Source organism: Aethalodelphis obliquidens, unplaced genomic scaffold (genome assembly GCF_003676395.1).
Source record: "Aethalodelphis obliquidens isolate GAN/ISIS:26980383/991018 unplaced genomic scaffold, ASM367639v1 scaffold31, whole genome shotgun sequence".
Taxonomy (NCBI): Eukaryota; Metazoa; Chordata; class Mammalia; order Artiodactyla; family Delphinidae; genus Aethalodelphis; species Aethalodelphis obliquidens.
Window position 1 is genome coordinate 15,348,746 of NW_020837975.1, and position 21,187 is coordinate 15,369,932.

The following is a 21,187-nucleotide window of genomic DNA, read 5'->3' on the forward strand; positions in this document are numbered from 1 at the left end:
AAATGAAGAATCTAATGTGTGCAAAGCACGGATCTGGACACCAGGGAATCTAAAGTTGAGTAAAGATGTCCTTTGTCTTCAAGAAGTTTATGCTCTGGAGAGATTGGCAGTACTAAACCAAGTCCAGAAATAATTGTAATATATGAATAAAATAAGCCCTTTGAGGAAAACCAACATGCTTTGGCTGGCCAGAGAAATAATCACATTTGTTGGGTGGGTACTAGGAAAACCTTCATTGAGGAGGTATGCTCAGAGGAGGGTTGGGGGCTGTCCCAGATGGAGGCCGTTAACATGAGTGAACCTGGAGCATGTTTGCGTCATAGCAGCTCATCTGGTCCTTCCACCTAGCATACGTGTAATGGAGCAGTGGGGAATGAGAGAAGTGAGCTGAGGATGGACTGGGGAAAACTTGGGTACCAGGCACTTTCTCTTGGGAAGTATGAATTGTTTTCTTTGGCTTTCATATTATCTAGTATTTGCATGGAAAAGAAACACACACACAAATTCAGGCATCTTTTCAGGTTAGGTTTTATTAGTCCAAGGACAAATTTACCTTTGAACTTGTTCTTTTCATTTGCTGTTAAATTTCAGAAATCCTTAAATGGAAATCCTAAAGGACTTTTTTTTTTTTTTTTTTGCTCCTTCAGAGATAATTCTCAAACCTTCTGTTAGATTATCCCAGAGTAAATTTGTTGACCACAAATGAAAGTTTATGAGCTGTCCTTTTTTTTGTTTTAAAGGTTTCATTTTTTTTCCCATAAATTTATTTATTTATTTATTTTGGCTGCTTTGGGTCTTCGTTACTGCACGCGGGCTTTTCTCTAGTTGCGGTTAGCAGGGGCTACTCTTCGTTGTGGTGCACAGGCTTCTCGTTGCAGTGGCTTCTCGTTGCAGAGCACAGGCTCTAGGCGCACGGGTTTCAGTAGCTGTGGCTTGTGGGCTCTAGAGCGCAGGCTCAGTAGTTGCGGCACACGGGCTTAGTTGCTCTGTGGCATGTGGGATCTTCCCAGACCAGGGCTCGAACACGTGTCCCCTGCATTGGCAGGCGGATTCTTAACGGCTGCGGCACCAGGGAAGCCCTATGGTTGGTCTTAAGGTAGGGAAGAAATGGAGATAGAAATTAAACGAAATCTTGTTTCAACTCTGAAGTTAGGGGTCATTTTTCTAGAATTAAAATTAAGCTAATTACTTTTTAGAAACTCTTACACAATATTAGTTGCATATTTTAATGTATATGAATTGAGAAGGACCAATTTTTTTCTACAGGAAAGAGAATCTCGTGAACACCTCCGTTTAGGGTTGTTGGGCCTTCCTGCCCCTAAGAATGACTTTGAAATTGTTCTACCAGAAAATGCCGAGAAGGAACTGGAAGACCGTGAAATAGATGATACTTACATTGAAGATGCTGCTGATGTGGATGCACGGAAGCAGGTGGGTGATGACTGTTACATGTCTCAAGATCTCTACTTAAAAGTTTTTTCAGTATTAAAAAAAATTACACTGAAGAAAATTACTTACATCATTAATAATATTCGCTCACATAGTTCATAATATACTTAGAATATCTTGATAGGTATTCTTAAAATGTATAATTATATGGATAGCCATTTAAATATCCTCTGTCAAATTCATTATGCTTCTTTAAAATACATATAAGTAGTCTTTTAGACATTGCTTTCACTCTAGCCAAGAAAAGATGTTATTATCAGTCTTAAAAACAAGTACATCTTGGATTGGTTGAGCAAATGGTTTTTCATCAGTGTAAACTAATAAAAAATGTGGCTTTGGATATGTAGCCTGGGTCAGAATAAAATTAGTAACACCTTGTACTAATAATATCTCTTCTAGTTAATTACTTACTCATTTGTGCATAACAATCAGGTGATGTAAGTAGGATAGGTGTCAGCTTCGTTTTAGAAACGAGGAAACAGGCTCAGGTGAATTAAGTTAACTTTCTCAGGTCTTGTGGCTGGAAACTGGTGAAACTTGAACTAAAACTGAGATCATGTGACCCACTTCAGACATTCTTGCTGCAGTCCATTTCAGGATGGTTTTAGAAATTGAATAATTTCCCGGGTTTGGAGTGAGAATGGCATCAATGGAAATCGTTTTAGAGGGAAACCACGTGAATGTGCTTTTTGGTAGGGAGTAGATGATAATACTTTATGTGTTTAGTTCTCTTAGCTATTTTGAGTTACATTTACTCTCAGAACTGGTTTGAAGTTCTAATGTGTTAACCCACATTATTCATAATTTAAGAATCAGGAAACAACACATTCATTGGCTGGCTTTTTAAATTAAAAATCAGTAGCTTTTGAGGTGGAAGGGAAAGGTTGTGTTGCAGGAGGGATAATTGGAAGCATCCCCTCTACATTTAGGATTTGATTTAGACAAGAAAAGAATGATTATCTGATGGAGGGAACTATGTAAACCTGGAGAATGCTCCTGGTAGACGTTGGAAGTTCTTAGTTTCTACTGTAATAGGAGAATGAATAGGCTGATTAATTTTAGTGGCCTTATATTGCCTTTCTACAAACTTAACACAGATTCCTACAGCTTTAGCTCTTGAACATAACATATTCTTATAGACTAAAGTGTTTTCAGCTTTACTGAAATGTGTCAAATACTGTATAGCTGCAAAAATGGTTTTTAAAATAATTTTTTAGGCCATACGAGATGCAGAGCGTGTAAAGGAAATGAAACGAATGCACAAAGCTGTCCAGAAAGATCTGCCAAGACCATCAGAAGTAAGTATTAGAATTTCTGGCTTAGGAAGTTTTAAGTTTCTTTTTATGTGATTGATGTTTTTTATATTATAAAGTCTATAAAACGACATTTCATCTACTTTCTGGAATATAGTAAAGCAGTTCCCAGATCCAATCTTTGAAATGCTTCACTGGTACAAATACGAATTTTAAAAATAAATTGATTGATTGATTGGCTGCATTGGGTCTTCGCTGCTGCATGTGGGCTTTCTCTAGCTGCAGCTAGCGGGGGCTACTCTTCGTTGTGGTGCGCCGGCTTCTCATTGTGGTGGCTTCTCTTGTTGCGGAGCATGGGCTCTAGGTGCACGGGCTTCAGTAGTTGTGGCTTGCAGGCTCTAGAGCACAGGCTCAGGAGTTGTGCATGGGCTTAGTTGCTCTGTGGCCTGTGGGATTTCCCTGGACCAGGGCTCAAACCCGTGTCCCCTACATTGGCAGGCGGATTCTTAACCACTGAGCCACCAGGGAAGTCCCCAAATAAGAATTTTGAAGAAAAAAGGAAAATAATTTCTTTTGAAAATGTAAAACTGCTTTAGGCGTACATCGGAGATATTGCAGGTTTGGTTCCAGGCCTCTGTAGTAAAGAGAATGTCATGCAATAAAGCGAGTCACACGAATTGTTTGGTTTCCTTGTGCATGTAAAAGTTATGTTTACACTAAACTGTAGTCTTTTAAGTATGTAGTAGTAGTGTGTCTAAAAAAAAAGTACGTAACTTATAAAGTACTTGATAGCTAAAAAATGCTAATTATCATCTAAGTTTCTGAGCCTGAGTCGTAATCTTTTTCCAGTAGTAACATTAAAGATCACAGCTCACCATAACAGATAGAATAGTAATGAAAAAGTTTGAAATATTGCAAGAATTACCAAAATGTGACACAGACACAAAATGAGCAAATGCTGTTGGAAAAATGGTGCCAATAGACTTGCTCAACGCAGCGCTGCCACAGCCTTACAGTTTGTAAAAAAACACACTGCCTGCAAATCACAGTAAAGTGAAGCCCAGTCAGATAAGGTGTGCCTGTATTTAATTCATGCTAGTAGAACTAATAACATTAGTATGTTGCAGTGACATGTTTAATAATTGTACTTGTTTTAAAATTTTAGGTAAATGAAACTATTCTAAGACCCTTAAATGTAGAACCACCTCTGACAGATTTACAGAAAAGTGAAGAACTAATCAAAAAAGAAATGATCACAATGCTTCATTATGACCTCCTACATCACCCTTATGAACCATCTGGAAATAAAAAAGGAAAAACTATAGGATTTGGTACCAATAATGCAGAGCACATTGCCTATCTGGAACATAACACTTATGAAAAGTTTTCCAAAGAAGACCTGAAAAAGGTATCATTGAATATTTCTGTCTCAAGACTTAAGTATTTGTTAGATACCATGTATCATGGACAGACATTAACATTTTCCCTTATTGATGTTCATAAGCAACTGAAATATATGGTTAAGAGATAAATATTCATATTAAGTGTTATGCAAAGGACATACCACCCCCCCACCCCTTCCTGTGTTCAGTGGCAGGCCTTTATCAGATGAACACTGGTTGTGATGGCACGGTGTTCTTGTCTCATGGGTGTATGCCTCATTGATAGTTGCTACAGTTGCTATTTTCTGTGTTTAACTCTGCTGTCTCTGAATAGGGTGGAATGCCTTTAATACTTAAACCTCACTTATTTAGAATACTATGAAGAAACAAGAATATATTAAAAATATTTACAGATTCAATCTTTCACCTATTCACAGAAAGGAAATATTCACTGAATTCATTCCCCTGACATGATTTCCCCCTACCCTTTTGGATAAGGAAATAAAGAAATGTTTTCTTGTCTAAAGTCTGTCCTGCCTCTTCCTCCATATGCATTTTATTCTTTCTGCTTTGACAGAGCAAACAGCTGTGATTTTGACTAGAAATCTGTACAGTGGCATAAGATAATAGAGTTAGTTTCATGGTTGGAAGCAGAGTGGTCATTAGCTTAAAAGTCTTTTTTCTTTAGTCTTTCGCCCTGAGGGGCAGAGATGGATTCATCCATTAGAATGGGCTAACTTGGGAGAGAACCGGTAAGGTTCCTTTGTCTGTCTTCTCTCCTGCACTTTCCCTCTCTCCTCTCTTTTTCTTACTTTCTCTTTTTCTTATTGCATACGTGATACATGTTTATTATAGGACTTTTAAAAAGAAGATAGAGAAAGGAAGGAGGGTTTAGATTTGTGTGTGTTTGCCCCTGATTCACGAGTAATTTTGACTTGCTGCCTTTCAGTAAGTACCATGGAAGCTGTCCTCTGTTGAGCGCCTGCACTTTGGCAGGCACGTTCAGTCACTGAACCGGGTGAGAATTAGACAATGAACTTGATGCTTGAACAGTTTCCTCTTTTTAGAGTGAAAATATGAGGGGAAGATGGAATTTAGGAAATAAATTTTCCTAAATTTATTGTACATGTGGAAACCTGAAATAAAGATCACATTTTTGCTAATAGAGATTCTATAAGGGACAAATTCTAATAAATATTTTGATAATAATGTAAGTAGTGCTTTGGAATTATTTGAAACGATTACACAGTAGTTTAAATATCCTCCCATATTTTATTTATCTATCTATAGTCCTCTTTGTTCCGAAGAATTTGAAGCAGCTATTTACTCAGCAGATTCTTTAGGGATGGTTTAAGTAGAACTTAGCTGTACTCTCTCCTAGTTATTATAAGAGGTGAATTTGTAAATTTTTACTGTGTACAGTTTCAGAGTGAAATACCATTTCTCTGATGGTACAGTGCCCGATTTTCATTAAGTGTGTTAAAATTGGTTTGTTTCCATTATTTCCCCTAAGAGGTATTGTTTAAAAGTATCATCCATTCTTTATCTTCTAGAGACTTGATTTTCCATTTTTTTGTTTACATTTTTTCATATGCTGGTTATTTATCTTGACTTTATGTATTTTGGCCTGTGTTTATTTTCTGATGTTCCTGGAGTGATTGAAAGCTTTCTATAAAGCACAAAAAGTAATTGTCAGTTTTTCATGAGCCATGAAGCAAAGGGCTGGAAAAAGTTCATGTGGTATGTTCATGGAGTCTGTGTGTCTGGTGTTGGGCTGGCTCTTTGTGTATACTGTGTCACTTAATTCTCATAACAAACATGTTAGGTACTATCTCCACTCTACAGATGAGAAATGGGCTCACAGAAGTTCAGCAAGTTCAGATAGCGACTTAAATGCTAAATCTGTGATTGGAGCCCAGGCTTGTCCAACTCCATCCCCATTCTGTCATCTTAAACCGTATCTTTTCTACTGAACAGAAGCTGGTCTGTGATCCATCATTATTTGATTTGTGCCTCCAGTCTTATTCTCTGACAATGGCAGGGGCATTCTTTCAGATGATAAAAAAGGCAGGTGTCAAAAAAACGCCTACTTCCGCTTCACCATACTGGGAAGTCCAGAGTATAGCGGGGGATGGTAGAGAGGGAGGAGCACCCGCACGCGTTGGTGCCCAAGCATTGGCTTGGGTGTGACCTTGCCTTGTCCGCTTACTAGTGTTGTATTTTTGAACAAGTGGTTTAACCTCGCTAAGCCTTAGTTTCATCAGCTTTGAAGTGAGGTTAACGTTGACTGCTTTGTAAGGGTGGTGTGCTGTTTGGAGATAAAGTAGGTAAAACTTTTCAGTTCAGTTCCTGGCACATAGTAGGTATCTGAGAAATGGTAGCTGCTATTATAATGGGTGAAGGCAAAGGACGTTTACATTATCAGGGATGATACAGGGATGCTTGGCTTTTCAGATCAACCTGCATTGACTTCTAGGCTTCTTAATTAATTTTGCTTAGGTATTATAACCCCCTTCCAAAACAAACAGTTAACCAGAGCTCATTGTCTTTGCCCAGAGGAGTAAAAACGAGTCTTTTATTTCTGTTGATGGCAGGTATCTCTAGTACTCAAGCTTATTGTTACTATTATTGTGAACAGGCCCAGGATGTTCTGGTACAGGAGATGGAAGTGGTAAAACAAGGTATGAGCCACGGAGAACTCTCAAGTGAAGCTTATAACCAGGTGTGGGAAGAATGCTACAGTCAAGTTTTATATCTTCCTGGGCAGAGCCGCTACACACGGGCCAACCTAGCTAGCAAAAAGGACAGAATTGAGTCACTGGAAAAGAGGCTTGAGGTTGGTATCCTTTTAAAATTCTAATTTAAATGTACTTTGAAATAATGAACCAGATAATACCACTGGAGACAACTTCAGAAAAATAGATCTAAGGTAATTGTTTTCGAATTTCTTGAGAAAAACTACACTGAAGTGTTTGATCTTCCTTGGCCTTCTTCATTGGGTTTTCAGAGCTGCTGGCCTTTGTGATGAAGAGTGCCCTCCAAGTTGACCACAGGTCAATCAGAACCTTTTAGATGTGGGGGCAAAGAGCCAAGAAGTGAACACTGGTCACTCAGAAGAGTGTAGGAGCAGTGCTACAAGAGCAATGCAGTTTTCTCTAGGGGGGCTCTCAGTGTACCAGGGAGCTTTCTTTCTGTAGCCAGAAGGGCACACTTACGGAACTTTGGCACCTTTCTGCTCATCCTCGGATTCCTGTCAGTTTGTTACGGAGAGAGCACTGAGCTGGATTATCCAGACAATGGCTTCTGTGATTTTTTCATGTCTATGAAAATGTTGAAACATACTAGATGGGAGTTTCATGGCATGTGGTTTCTTAATATAGTCTGCATGTTTTGAATTCCAGAATCTGTGTATGCATTTTGCCAATGGTATGTAAATTGTGGTTCACAGACCGCTAGGCTGCCTTGTGAATTCTTAATGGTGGTCTTCAGGGATGTTTCTGAGGCCAGGATATCTTGGGATGGGAAGGAGAAAGGGGTGCTTCAGGCAATCAAAGTGGCCTCAGATTCCGCTTATGTGATTACCAGTTTCTCTGCAGAAAGTAGATTTGGAAATATTTTTATTTGGGGTTAAAATAAAAAAATAGTAAAATCACTTAGGGGTGTTTGGGGCTGTGTGGGGCTAGGGAAATGAACTGGAAAAAGCGATATCCTGTTAAAATTAACATTTTTGATTTTACCTTTAAGGTCACATGTATAGACACTAATGGTAATGCCTGTGCACATCTTTTATCATTTAGTGGGAAATCAGACTTTCTGAAGTAATTCTCATCTTGGGTGAAATTTTAGCAATCCAGTGCTGCTGGTTGCTCTAGCTGTGTTACTAACTTCCAGCAGGGTGTGCTGTTGCTCTGTGTTTTAATTCACAGGGAAACTAAAAAAGAACATCAGTGGTTAAATTTTAAGTTATATTTTCTGTTATGTAGGCTTCATTTCTTATAAGTGGTAGTTAGCAGTGTAATTCTGATCTAAGGTCAGCATCATAATTGATTGGAAAGCTATTTGGAAAGCTTCCTGTAACACTTACACATAAATACTTAGGTCTCTCACTTAGTTTGAAAATCTCATTTGAGGTGGGTAAACTCTTTCTTCCTCAAGTGGTAAGGACATTTTGTGCTGTTTAAAATATAAAAAAAAGTTTTTCCCTAAATCTCATTTACTTTGTTGAGGCCCTAACTTTCATGACAGCAAATAAATGTGTCACAAAGTGAGTGGTGCCATAAAGTACAGTAATTTTTATTTCTGTGTTGAATTGGTCTTGTGAGTTTTGAAGGGAAAAATACAGAGAGAACCACTGCTGTTCTTTTGGAGATTTATTTGGGTCGTTTATGAGCAACCATTAAAAACATGTGGTTCTCTTTGTTCAGTTCAGTACCAGGAACTGAAATCTTCTGTTGAACTATTTTTGCTGAAGGATTGGTGATTTTGGAAGAATATTCATAAAACAGTCTGAAGTAATTTTTCTTTTCTTGACTCCTGGATAACTTGCTTTAATGTTTACCCAACTAGTTACTTTTAAAGAACATGTAATCAAATCCTTTAATTTAGTAAACTATGCTTATTCCAAATGAAAGTTCATTAAGTCTTTAAAAAGAAGAAAAGAGACTCAAAAACCCAAATAAACAAATCCCCCATTTTATTTGTATTCATTCCCTAATTCAGAACTAGGTTTGTCTTAGCTTATTTTAGTTTTTGAAGACACAATTCTCCTGGTTTGAAATACATAAATACTTTATTTCAATTGTGGTAATTCTTTCATCATTTCAGTTGATTGCTAAATTATAAACATTATTCAAAGTTTGTTGTGGGGAAGGAACTCCAGTTGTATTATATAAACTAAAGGCTGTACTTAAATTATCCTTCCACTCTTAGGTTCAGGGAGATATGCCTTGCTGTGCAAGCACAGTACACCATGGCTGCCAGTGTGTTTGAGTTTTGCTGCCATGAACTCTGGAACAGTGAATCTAAATTATGGCCCTATCGCAGCATATCAAGCAAGATGAAATCCAGCTTTGTCGTGGTTGGTGTCTCCTAAATGAATTTAAAAAATACGCCCCGAGGTTTATATTGGAGCTAGTCTTCGAGCCATTACTCCTGATTAATATTTGAAACTTAGAACTTAACCGAAAATCCTTAAGATACTCATTTAAAACTAGTAGAACCATCTCAGATTTTATGTAGAATGTTGTGGGTGGTACAAGGAGTCTGTTAAGTAAATAGAATCAGTGTAGTTGCAGGTCAGAAGTAAGTGGGAAAGACTTCTGAATTGTAACCAAGTCCATGTATTTTATTCTGCTTAGGAGGTAGAATTAATTTCAGGACCTTACCAGACATTTGTGTGTAAAATAAGGCAGCAGTTGCAAACAGAAATGACACCTAATATCAGAAAAGGAAAAGTTATAAAACCATAGCATGTTGAGGCCATTTAAATATGGCGGCAAAAAGCCCTGTTATTTGAATAGCTTTGAGGGTGTTATGGGTATATGGTAGGGGGGTAGAGTGATTGCTCTTTATAGTGATACCGCAGTTAATAAGAAAAGCTTAATTTCTGTTCAGTGTTACGTTTTTAAAAAACAGAAAAAGAGGGATGGCTATAACTGTAGAAAAATTTTCATCAAGTGGTTAAAAGTAAAAAGCTTTAGTACTTTATTTAATCACACATTTAGTGAATGTTACTGAGCATCTACTCTGTGCCAGCCCCGGTACTAGGCCCTGGGGATATAGCAGGGAACGAGGCAGATGAGCTCTGTGCTCTTGTGGACTTCACGTTAAGCGTTTTCCAGATAAATGGAGAAGAACCTCATTTTCCGATGCCAGATAAATGAGTCATTACTGTATGTGGGAAGTGCAAATAGAATTTGAAGTGTTCTAATTTGTTTCCACTTAAAGTGGAAATAGGAAATTGTCTGAAGACATAATTATTTTGAGTGAAATAATTTCCAGTAGGTGCAAAAGTGAAATGAGAAGTCTGAATTTAGGCCTGCCATTAAATTTAATAGTATTTGAAATAGTATCTAAACGGCTGTGTTGAGGAAGTTTGGCTGAAAAGTAGATTTTGTCATGTTAGCTGTAAAAATGGAAAGGCTTTCCTTAGAGGTGGAAACTAGGTCCAGAGGTAATACTTCTCCCTGTTTACTGGCACAGTCAATTTAGTCAAGAAATACTATGTAACGTTGACTTCTTGGAAATAAAGTAACTTAAAGAACACAGATAACACATTTAAAATCCTTCTCAGTGTATTTGTAGAACTCTTTTGGGGACCCCTGACTTTACTGAATGGTTATATTTCAGCAAAATTGGCTGCACAATGGCTCTCATTTTCTCAGTGATTTTCATTATAAAGTTAGATATTTTTACACAGGAAAAAAATTCCCTTAATACTTTAAAGAGTGAAAACTTAGGGTAAGGATTAAGTTGGTGGGCAGTTCGGGGTGGAGGGATTATATGTTGTATCTCAGCAGGTTTGCGCTTATGTTCCCTTGTGGGTGAGTGTATGTGTGTGGGGGGGTGGATGCTGTGGCAGGAGACAAGTCCCCAGTACTCTGGAACGCTCTCATCCTTAAGTTCTGCCCTCTGCCATGACCCTTAAAGGCATTAACAGATTTCTTGGTTGTTTCTAGCAAGAACTCTGGGAGCTGGACCAGAGATCTCCTGTGATACAACCATGTTGCTTTTGTTATGCCTCAACGTCGAGTTGAATTTGTTTCGTGCAGTTTTTGAGTTTCATTTCCTAACTTAGGCAAATGTAAAATGCTCTCGGCATTGCTTTATTGATACATTACTGTCCTTGGAGATGTGTTTAGTAAGGTTTTGCCTTATTGCTTAGCTTGCTTTTCAGGGATGCAGTCTGATGGTTGCTAACTGATAGATGCTGGCAATAATCACTGAATTGGACCTGCATCTCATCAATACAGAGATGGTTCACTGGTAAAACTTAATGCTAGTGAACAGTATAGAGATTAAAGGAGAGTCGCTCGTGGTCTCTTGTTTGCAAACATTTCGGTGGCTGAACCACATCTTTACTGCTATAGGATCATATTGTGGAATGATGGACTAGGAAGTGGAGCTGCCATTAACTATATTTATTTTAGGTATCCTGAAACCTGTTTTTCTAGTGGTATAAGGTTATATTCTGGGTCCCCAAGCAAGAATTTCAGTAAGGGATGCTCTTAATGTTTCTGAACCTCAGTGTAACAGACTTTAACTGAAGACAGTATTGGAGACCCAAGGATAATGTGTTTACTTTGGAATTACTTAAGCTTAGTAACCTTAACAAACTTAGTGAGTTTGAAAGTAACAATTACACTTTTATAAGTCCCATACAGCCCCCTTTTGTAATGACCCGAGGAAACACTTATGGTTCCACTGATTCATCTCCTGGGGACCATCAGTTTTCCATTGGTCTCTGGCCAGTCTTTTTTAGACAGTTTCTCTTCTATGCATTTAAAAAATAACATTTGTAGGCTTTTTTTCTTTCTAAAAATAATAACTGTACTTTGTAGAGAATTTTAAATAAAAAAAATAAAGAGAAAAGCCTACCATTCAAATGTAATCACCTTAAACATCTTGCGGTGTGTGTACGTATAAGATTAAATATGATAGAAAAAGATGAATATATGAACATCTACACATATCTATGTGTGGGTGAAAGATGGAAGGCCTTTAAAACTAAATTGGGATCATTTAATAGTATAATATTGTAAGTATCATTCAAAAAAAGAATCACCTGCTCTCTTTTAAAGTCTGTTGCAAAGGATTAGCTTTGGTGAAATCTGTAAATAATTATTCTAGTTATATTCTGCCCAACTTCTTAAAGAGTTGTTAAATAACCTTTTTGCCCATAAAAATTTCTGAGATGTTTGTTTTCCTATAGTTTTATAGCTTGTTATGAATAAAAGAATTAGGAATTAAAAAATATAAGCGGGGGAAATGCTTTTCTCCAGTGTCAAACAAAATTCTTACAAGTGGCCTACGTTCAGGTTAATGTCTAAATCAGGGAAGGAATGATGGGCAGATTCATTAATTGAGATCTTGTTTATGTGTGTCTAGAATAATTTGTTTTTCAGTGAACTGTCTGGTGACATTAAGCCATTTAGCCCCACAGCTTGACTTTCTTCAGGCATGTTTGCATTTCAGGGGCTGAGGCAGGGAGGACATCTGGTTTATTAGCTGTGGTGTAGCCTAATGTGTTGGACTTTCAAGTGGGACACAACTGCATAGCTTCATCTCTTAGTGACTCTGTGGCCTAGAGCAAGTTACTTAACCTCTCTGGGTCTCAAATTTTCTTACCTGTAAAATTTGGGTGTGTAATAGTTTTTTAGTCTCATGGAAATGAGAGTTTGAGAGAATGTAAGATTAAATGAGATACTGTGTGCCTGGCAGTTGGCAAGTTTTAGTGAATAGGAGTTCTCTCCCATTTTTCTTAGGTTCATATCATTCTTAGTGTTAGCTAAATTAGATTAAATTGATATTTATCAAGTTATTCACCTTGAATAACAGGCTGGGTAAGTTTTCTGTTCTCTGAATTTTGATGAATGTCTGAAATATGAGACATGGGTCAATTTTAGGAGAGAGGTTTGAGTAATACTTAAAGGCTCAGATTTTGTTTAATATAAATGAATTTTACATAATTGTGCATTTTAACATTTCATATGTACATTTTGGTATGTTGAAGTAGTTGACATACTTATAAATTTTAATGTCTCCATTATGTTTCATTGTACTGATGTTTCATGGTTTGTGGTGTATGGTCTTAACAAAATAGTTATCCTTTAGAGTAGATATTGAATTTGAATTTTAAAAAACCTTTTATTATGGGAATTGTCAAATACACGCCAAAGTCGACTGGTGTAATGAGTCCTCACGTGTTATCACCCAGCTGTGACAGCCACTCTTATTTCATGTTATTCTCCCTCTCCCACTATTTGAAACAAATTCCAGACATCATATTGTAAAACAGAATTATGATGCATGAAATTCGTCAACTTGGTCCCCCTGCACATTTGTATTAGATCTATTCTCATTCATCCCCTCTTGAACTTTATGCTTTCATTTTGGATGTAGTCAGCTTTAATTATACCAAGTGTTGTCCTGCTTTAAAATCCTAGTAGTTATAGTGAACTTCATTTAAGATTATTGGAAATTTTGTGCTGATACATATTTAAGCACAAACTTCCATTATAATCATATTTGGGAGACTTGTCTGGTGACACGTGAACAGAGTATTTAATCCTAATTCCATTATTAACTTCGTTAGATGTTTTAAGAAGACTTTAAAGTATATCATCTCTAAGTGCAGTTAAGGATTTGAAAAAAATGATTTTGACAACTTTTGGTAAATCAGCTATAAATGCAGTGGTTTGAAAATCATTTTTTGGAAGAACTTTTGGTAAATCAGCTGTAAGAGGCAGTGCAAGCTCCTTAAGCCTGTTTTGTACAAAATAAGTTGTCCCGCAGGGCAGTTGCTAATGCTTAATTGTAGTTTTTAAAAGGGCTTAGAAATATTAATCTGGTTAAACCTGAGTCTGGTTCTTCTCAATTCTGCATATTTTAAACAATAAGTTTTTATACTCTGTTGGACTTTAATGTTGTTTCTGTGTATGAATGTGGGGCGGGGCAGTTGGGGCTGATTTAAGGTAGTTCTGTTCCATACATGCCTGTGCGTTTCGTGCTTGAGATTTATTGGCTAGGAAAAGGCCAGACGTTATAGGTTAGTTTTTTTCCTCCTAAAATGTATCGAGCAGTCATAGGTTGAGCATTTTACAAAGTTCTGTGTGCAGATATCTTCCTTTACGTTTTAACGATCAGATGGCCGATGTAAGATAAGTAAGCTAAAATTGAATATTAAAAGCTGTATTCCATTTCTTCTTTATATTTTTATACTAACTTATATAGCTATTTGATTTTTTTCTGCACTTTAATTTTTTGGTATAATCTATTTCCATATTTGCTTGGAATCTTAGCACAGTATTTGAGCCAGAAGACGTTAATAAAGCTTGAGCTAAATGAAATAAAATTGTTGGCATTAATAAAATTGTTGACATTAGCAACTTTGCAGTTTTAAAATCTTTGGTGTTTTGGGAATAATAAATGACTCAACTGTGTGAGGTGAGGTAACTCCCAGATAAATGTGCCTTGATGACTAATTAAACACTTTCTGAGCGTATTATGCTGTTATACCAAATTGGAAATTGGATTTCCATGGAGTGCAGTGTATAGCTAACTGAATTATCTTAACCAATAAAAATGATAATTTGTATGACTAATTTTAAAAAGTATGTATTAATTTGAAATTCTGTGCTGTTAAGGTTTTTGGAATGTGTATTCGAATCCACATGTGATTAGAATATCTAATGTTGGTATTCTTGGAACATGTTGAATTATAGTGCAAGGAACTTCATGCAACTAACTTCTGGATTTAGTTGTTCACTTTTTACTGGGAATGAGGACTTTTTGGGAGGTCTAGTTAAAACAGCTGACACCTAGCTTCTGTAATGACAGTGGCTGAAACAGGATTCTCCATCTTTATTGCCTATTAGAATCATCTGGGGGCTTTAAAAATACAGTAGTCTGAGACCATTGAAATAAGGGTCTCTGGGTTTATAGCAGCGGTAGACTTTAAAAGCTGTATGGTTAATTCTAAAGTTTAGCTGGGGTTGAATAGCATTAGCTTAAAAAGATGTGCTCCAGTACCGGTCACTAGGTGTGGTGGTCCTCAAGAGGCACACGGCTCACTTACAAGAAGAAACAGCTGTTTTTCCTTGCTTTAGTCCCAGGAAGGGGATCTCCATCATTTTTTAAATTAAAGTCGGAATTTAAAGGAGGGTTTTAAAGTGTCATCCATAGTCCCTTGGTCCGTTAGAGAGGAGAGCAAAATGGTTAAACTCGTAGTACCTATAATAATTGTAATCAGAGCTAACATTTGTTGACTGCTTACTTTATGTCACTTACTGGGCGCTAAGGGCTTTTCTGTACATTATCTTAGGGTTCATAGTAACTTTTAGCAATGACTGCCATTTTACTGATGGGGAAAAGGAAATGCAGAGGTTAAATAACCTACGTCAACTCAAAACAGCTGGGTGGCCGTGCTGGGTAGAAAGAGTGACTCACTTCTCCACTCCACTGTGCTGCTGACTTGGCCCAGTATTTCCTGACTCTTAGAAGACAGATCATTGCTGTGGAACTCACTTTGATTTGTTATCTGTGAGAGGAAAATGGCTCTTTTGTAAAGGACATTATTTATTCATGGATTTAGTCTTCAAGTGCTTTGCAGAGGAATAAAAGCTTATTAACTTTTATAAAATGCTGAAGATAGGAATTGTTGTAAAAGAGCTTTATGTAAATTAATTTTAGATCCATCTCATGTTCTTAAGGCGCACATGCAACGTGTCCCTTCCCTGCCATCGCCTCTGCCCTAGACTTATTTGACTTTGACTTCAATAAAGTAAGCTGGAGATGGATAGGTATGAAGTACTACTTTTCTAGTAGAAGTGTACTTTATATTTTGGGGAACACTGTGTTTCTTGGTGTTCTTACATATTCTAAAAAAAAAAAGGCATTGAGATTGACATGTTTGTTTTTAAATCAGACGTAATGCATTGAAGTGCATGTTTCAAAGTTGTTATCTTGGAAAGCTATATATTTCTTTTGGTGATTATGTTGTTCCTAAATATTTAGAAAAACATCCTGTGAACAGCTTTCTTATCGATATTTTGTATTTGACAGTATTTTCCCGTGGGACCATTTCTGCTTATCTCCCCCCCACCGCCACATTTAGTATTTCAGAAAAAATATTGTCACACTGTCTCCCTTGTTACAGGGTGCTCTCAGTTACATTATTATGAATTACAGAGTATCATTTGGGTATATATTATCCTGAAACTACTTAGTTTTGATTGCTTATAGAAGTCACTTGATGGAATCAGTTTGGGGGGGCTTTATATAATTATCCCTAAGGCTTTGACCTCACAGTTTTAAGTGTTGTATGTTGGAAACAAGCATTTGCAGATCATGATGAAGTGATAACATTGTGGGACGTAGAATGTACACCTAGAGAAGGCGTTATGCTAATGGGATTCTGCATCCCACATCTCCCTTCTCAGCCGTCTCTCCTTGGATCCTCTAAGCTGGGGCTTTCTCTGCCCTTCTGCATCAGCTCTAGAGTTTTTTTGAAACCTTCTGCTAATTGTCCCTCTCCAGTTCTCTTTTGAGTTTATACGTTTTAAATTCTTTTCACCTAATTTTATTTTTTATTTTTATTTTTTGTTTTTGCGGTACGCGGGCCTCTCCCGTTGTGGAGCACAGGCTCTGGACACACAGGCTCAGCGGCCATGGCTCACGGGCCCAGCCGCTCCGCGGCATGTGGGATCTTCCCGGACCGGGGCACGAACCCGTGTCCCCTGCATCGGCAGGTGGACTCTCAACCACTGCGCCACCAGGGAAGCCCCTGAAGGGGTTATGTTTTGATCACAGCTTTGGTACATTGATTGGATATTATTCAGTTATTAAAAATGTGGTCGATGTATAATATATAGAAGTGCATTTTTGAGATATAGATGGTGAAGATACATTGCTGTCAGTCCCAGAGTTGTTGCAGATTAATGATGGCAAACGTTATTTTTGGAGGTAAAGGTTAGTTTTCCCCATACCGTGAAATTCAAGCCTTCTTTGAGATTGAATCATCGGTGATGTTATTATGAATAATTTATTTGGGACTAACCTGTAAAAACTGTTCAAGTGCAGGAGAAGCCCTTCTTAAGCCTAATTTTGTTTTGTTTTGTTAAAATTTATTTATTTATTTATTTTTGGCTGTGTTGGATCTTTGTTGCTGCGCGTGGGCTTTCTGTAGTTGGGGTGAGCGGGGGCTACTCTTCCTTGCGGTGCGCGGGCTTCTCATTGTGGTGGCTTCTTGTTGAGGAACTCTAGGTGCGCGGGCTTCAGCAGTTGTGGCACACGGGCTTAGTTGCTCCGCGACATGTGGGATCTTCCCTGACCAGCGCTCGAACCCGTGTCCCCTGCATTGGCAGGCAGACTCTTAACTACTGTACCACCAGGGAAGCCCTTAAGCCTAATTTTGCATTAAGGTAGTTGAAGTATAAGAAACTCTAATGTATTTTTTTTCTTTCCCATTATGATTTATCATAGGATACTGAATATAGTTCCTTGTGATATACAGTAGGACATTGTTGTTTATCTAATCCCAAACTTGCAGTCCATCCCTCCCTCCCCCGCCGCCCACCCTTGGCAACCACAAGTCTGTTATTTATGTCTGTGAGTCTGTTTCGTAGGTAAGTTCACTTGTGTCATATTTTAGATTACATATATATGTACGTGATCTCATATGGTATTTGTCTTTCTCTTTCTGACTTACTTCACCTAACATGATAATCTCTAGGTCCATCCATGTTGCTGCAGATGGCATTATTTCACTCCTTTTTATGGCTGAGTAGTATTCCATTATATATATGTACCACATCTTCTTTATGCATTCATCTGTCCGTGGACATTTAGGTCGTTTGCATGTCTTAGCTGTTGTGGATTGTGCGGCTGTGAACATAGGGGTGCATGCATATCTTTGAATTATAGTTTTGTCTGGATATATGCCCATGAGTGGGATTGCTGCATCATATGGAAACTATTTTTAGATTTTTGAAGAATCTCCATACTGTTTTCCATAGTGCCTGCACCAGTTTATATTCCCACCAACAGTAGTAGGAGGGTTCTCTTTTCTCTATACCCTCTTCAGCATTTGTTATTTGTAGACTTTTTAATGATGGCCGTTTTGACCCGTGTGAGGTGGAGTTTTGCTTTGCATTTCTCTGATAATTAGTGATGATGAGCATCTTTTCATGTGCCTATTGGCCATCTCTATGTCTTCTTTGGAGAAATGTCTATTTAGGTCTTCTGCCCATTTTTTGATTGGGTTGTTTGTTCTTTTGTTATTGAGTTATATGAGCTGTTTGTATATTTTTGGAAATTAAGCCCTTGTCAGTAGCATCATTTGCAAGTAGGTTGTATTTTCATTTCGTTTATGGTTTCCTTTGCTGAGCAAAATCTTATAAGTTTGATTTGGTCCCATTTGTTTATTTTTGCTTTTGTTTCTATTGCCTTGGGAGACTGAGCTAAGAAAACATTGGTATAATTTATGTCAGAGAATGTTTTGCCTATGTTCTCTTCCATGAGTTTTATGGTGTCATGTCTTATATTTAAGTCTTTAAGCCATTTTGAATTTATTATGGTGTGAGGTGTGTTCTAACTTCGTTCATTTACATGCGGCTGTCCAAGTTTCCCAACACCACTTGCTGAAGAGACTGTCTTTTCCCCGTTGTATGTTCTTGCCTCCTTTGTCAAAGATTAATTGACCGTGAGTGTGTGGGTTTATTTCTGGGCTCTTTTCTGTTCCACTGATCCATATGTGTGTTTTTCTGCCAGTACCATGCTGTTATTTATTTATTTATTTTTGGCTGCGTTGGGTCTTCATTGCTGCATGCAGGCTTTTCTCTAGTTGCTACGAGTGGAGGCTACTCTTCGTTGTGGTGCATGGGCTTCTTGCGGTGGCTTCTCTTGTTGTGGAGCACGGGCTCTGGGCACGTGGGCTTCAGTAGCTGTGGCTTGTGGGCTCTAGAGTGCAGGCTCAGTAGTTGTGGTGCACAGGCTTAGTTGCTCTGCGGCATGTGGGAATCTTCCCAGATCAGGGCTTGAACCCATGTCCCCTTCATTGGCAGGTGGATTCTTAACCATGGTGCCACCAGGGAAGCCCCCATGCTGTTTTGATTACTGTAGCTTTGTAGTATTATCCAAAGTCTGAGAGGGTTATGCCTCCTGCTTTGTTCTTTGTCCTCAGGGTTGCTTTGGCAATTTTGGGTCTTTTATGGTTCCATATAAATTTTAGGATTATTTGTTCTAGTTCTGTGAAAAATGTCATGGGTAATTTGATAGAGATTGCATCTAATGTACTTTTGCTTTGAGGTAGTAGATGACCAGTTGTGCCTTTTTAGTCCTGTTATTTAGCCTGCTTTTCTCGTGTGTGCTGATGTGAATCTTCCCCGACCCCCAGATAAACAGGGGTCACATGACGACAGAAGCCAAGAGAGCTGCAAAGATGGAAAAGAAGATGAAAATTTTGCTTGGGGGTTACCAGTCTCGTGCAATGGGGCTCATGAAACAGTTGAATGACTTATGGGACCAAATTGAGCAGGCTTACTTGGAGTTACGCACTTTTGAAGAACTCAAGAAACATGAAGATTCTGCTATTCCCCGGAGGCTAGAGGTAACGTTATTGGCTTGCAGCATTGCTTAGAAAGAGAGCTCCAAAGAATAATCAGGGCTTTCCTCTTTTCCTTTCCTGTGCAGGCTGTCTTTTGCAGTTGACATTGACTGGCTTTTTTTCAATGAGAGCCTAAAGTTTTTGACTTTCTAGTCTAGAATTGCCTGTGTGTAGGTGGATAGACCAGGCCAGTTTTGGATACACAGGCTTTTCCTGTACCAATTTTTTGTTTTGTGTATAGATGCACTGTGAAATGGAATAAGTAACCCTTGTGATTTTTTTCCCTCGAAATTTAATTGCATCCCATTCATATAGCTCTCTGAGGTACATTAAACCAGTGTCTTTTTGTTTTGTAATTTAGGATGCTGGGAATATATCAGTAATCCCAGAGCATCAAGTTCCTTTGGCCAGATTTGGTTTAACTTTATTTGCCAAGTGTGCATGATAGCCCCTGCCCAGATAAAGGGCAGCCAGGGCTTATTTAAGTGCATTTGTGGGTATTGATAGGACAATAATAGCTTGTTTATTTGAGATAGCAGCAGATGGTAGTTGTATGACCAAATCAAAGAATGGCCACAGGACTGGTTTTATCGGGGAGGAGTTTTTTTTTTTTTTTTGCGGTACGCAGGCCTCTCACTGCTGTGGCCTCTCCCGTTGCGGAGCACAGGCTCCGGATGCGCAGGCTCAGCGGCCATGGCTCACGGGCCCAGCCGCTCCGCGGCATGTGGGATCTTCCCAGACCGGGGCACGAACCCGTGTCCCCTGCATCGGCAGGCGGACTCTCAACCACTGCACCACTGGGGAAGCCCCAGGACTGGTTTTATAGCAGAAGTAGTTACTATTTTTTGTTTCTCTTTGGGGAATACTTACCTCTTGAAAGTGTTGACTTAACTCAGCTGTTTGTAAGATGATAAAGTACCATAAGATATTTTTAATTTTCAGTGTGCTTACATATGAAAAAATAATTTAATGGTTTTGTTTCTTCAAGTGTCTGAAAGAAGATGTTCAGCGACAACAGGAAAGAGAAAAGGAACTTCAGCATAGATATGCTGATTTGCTGCTGGAGAAAGAGACTTTAAAGGCCAAATTCTGAAGCATATTCTCTCACAAGATGAATTAATTGCTGGTGTTCATACCCTGGAAGGCTGATACTGATGTTTATCTTCATTGACAAATTTGCCCACCATCTGTGGTTTTTCAGTTGTTTATTTTAAATGATATCGATCTTACACATTTATGTATAAAGACTTTAACTCCACACGACATTTTAGGGTTTAAATTATTAAGACGATCATTCTTTTAAAAATGTCATATTTGCAGATTTTTTTTAGTTTTGGCCTTTAATTTTAAAAGCCTGATTTTAAACTGCTGCCTGTGAGTAAACTCTCGAATAAAAACAAAATATAAAAAATTGAGAATGTAGCCTTTTGTTTGAAGTAATTAGATACTTAGAGTGCCCACAAACCAGGAAATATGTACTCTGTGTCATATTTAATGAGTAACTCTCGGGTGATCAAAATGACGATCCAGTATCTTAATTTAAATCCTTAAGAGGCAATCTTTTTGTGGCTTTGTTAGTTTTGACCGTTTTTGCATAGGATGGTCATTTCTCTATACCTTGACAAGATAGATTAACTTTTTAATACCTCAGTGTTTTTTTCAGTGTAACTTTAGGGAGTTCTCTTCTCTTCCCAGCTACTTACACAGTTCATGGATTAGGACTCAAAAGATATAATTTTTCTTGACCTGTTATTTTTTTATAAATACTTTTTTGACAAAGG

The 21,187-nt window shown here is 38.0% G+C and overlaps 1 protein-coding gene across 2 annotated transcripts in view; it reads left to right on the plus strand.

Moving 5' to 3' along the window:
- CDC5L (cell division cycle 5 like) overlaps positions 1-20,821 on the plus strand; it is a 42,612-nt gene extending 21,791 nt beyond the window's left edge. For both annotated transcript variants that reach the window (XM_027127417.1, XM_027127418.1), the window contains 6 exons: positions 1,267-1,431; positions 2,667-2,747; positions 3,868-4,110; positions 6,723-6,920; positions 19,197-19,409; positions 20,395-20,821. In XM_027127417.1, coding sequence (XP_026983218.1) covers positions 1,267-1,431; positions 2,667-2,747; positions 3,868-4,110; positions 6,723-6,920; positions 19,197-19,409; positions 20,395-20,499 — 1,005 coding nt within the window. In that variant the 3' untranslated portion in view covers positions 20,500-20,821. The remainder of the gene's footprint in view (positions 1-1,266; positions 1,432-2,666; positions 2,748-3,867; positions 4,111-6,722; positions 6,921-19,196; positions 19,410-20,394) is intronic.
- Positions 20,822-21,187: the final 366 nt, after the last annotated feature.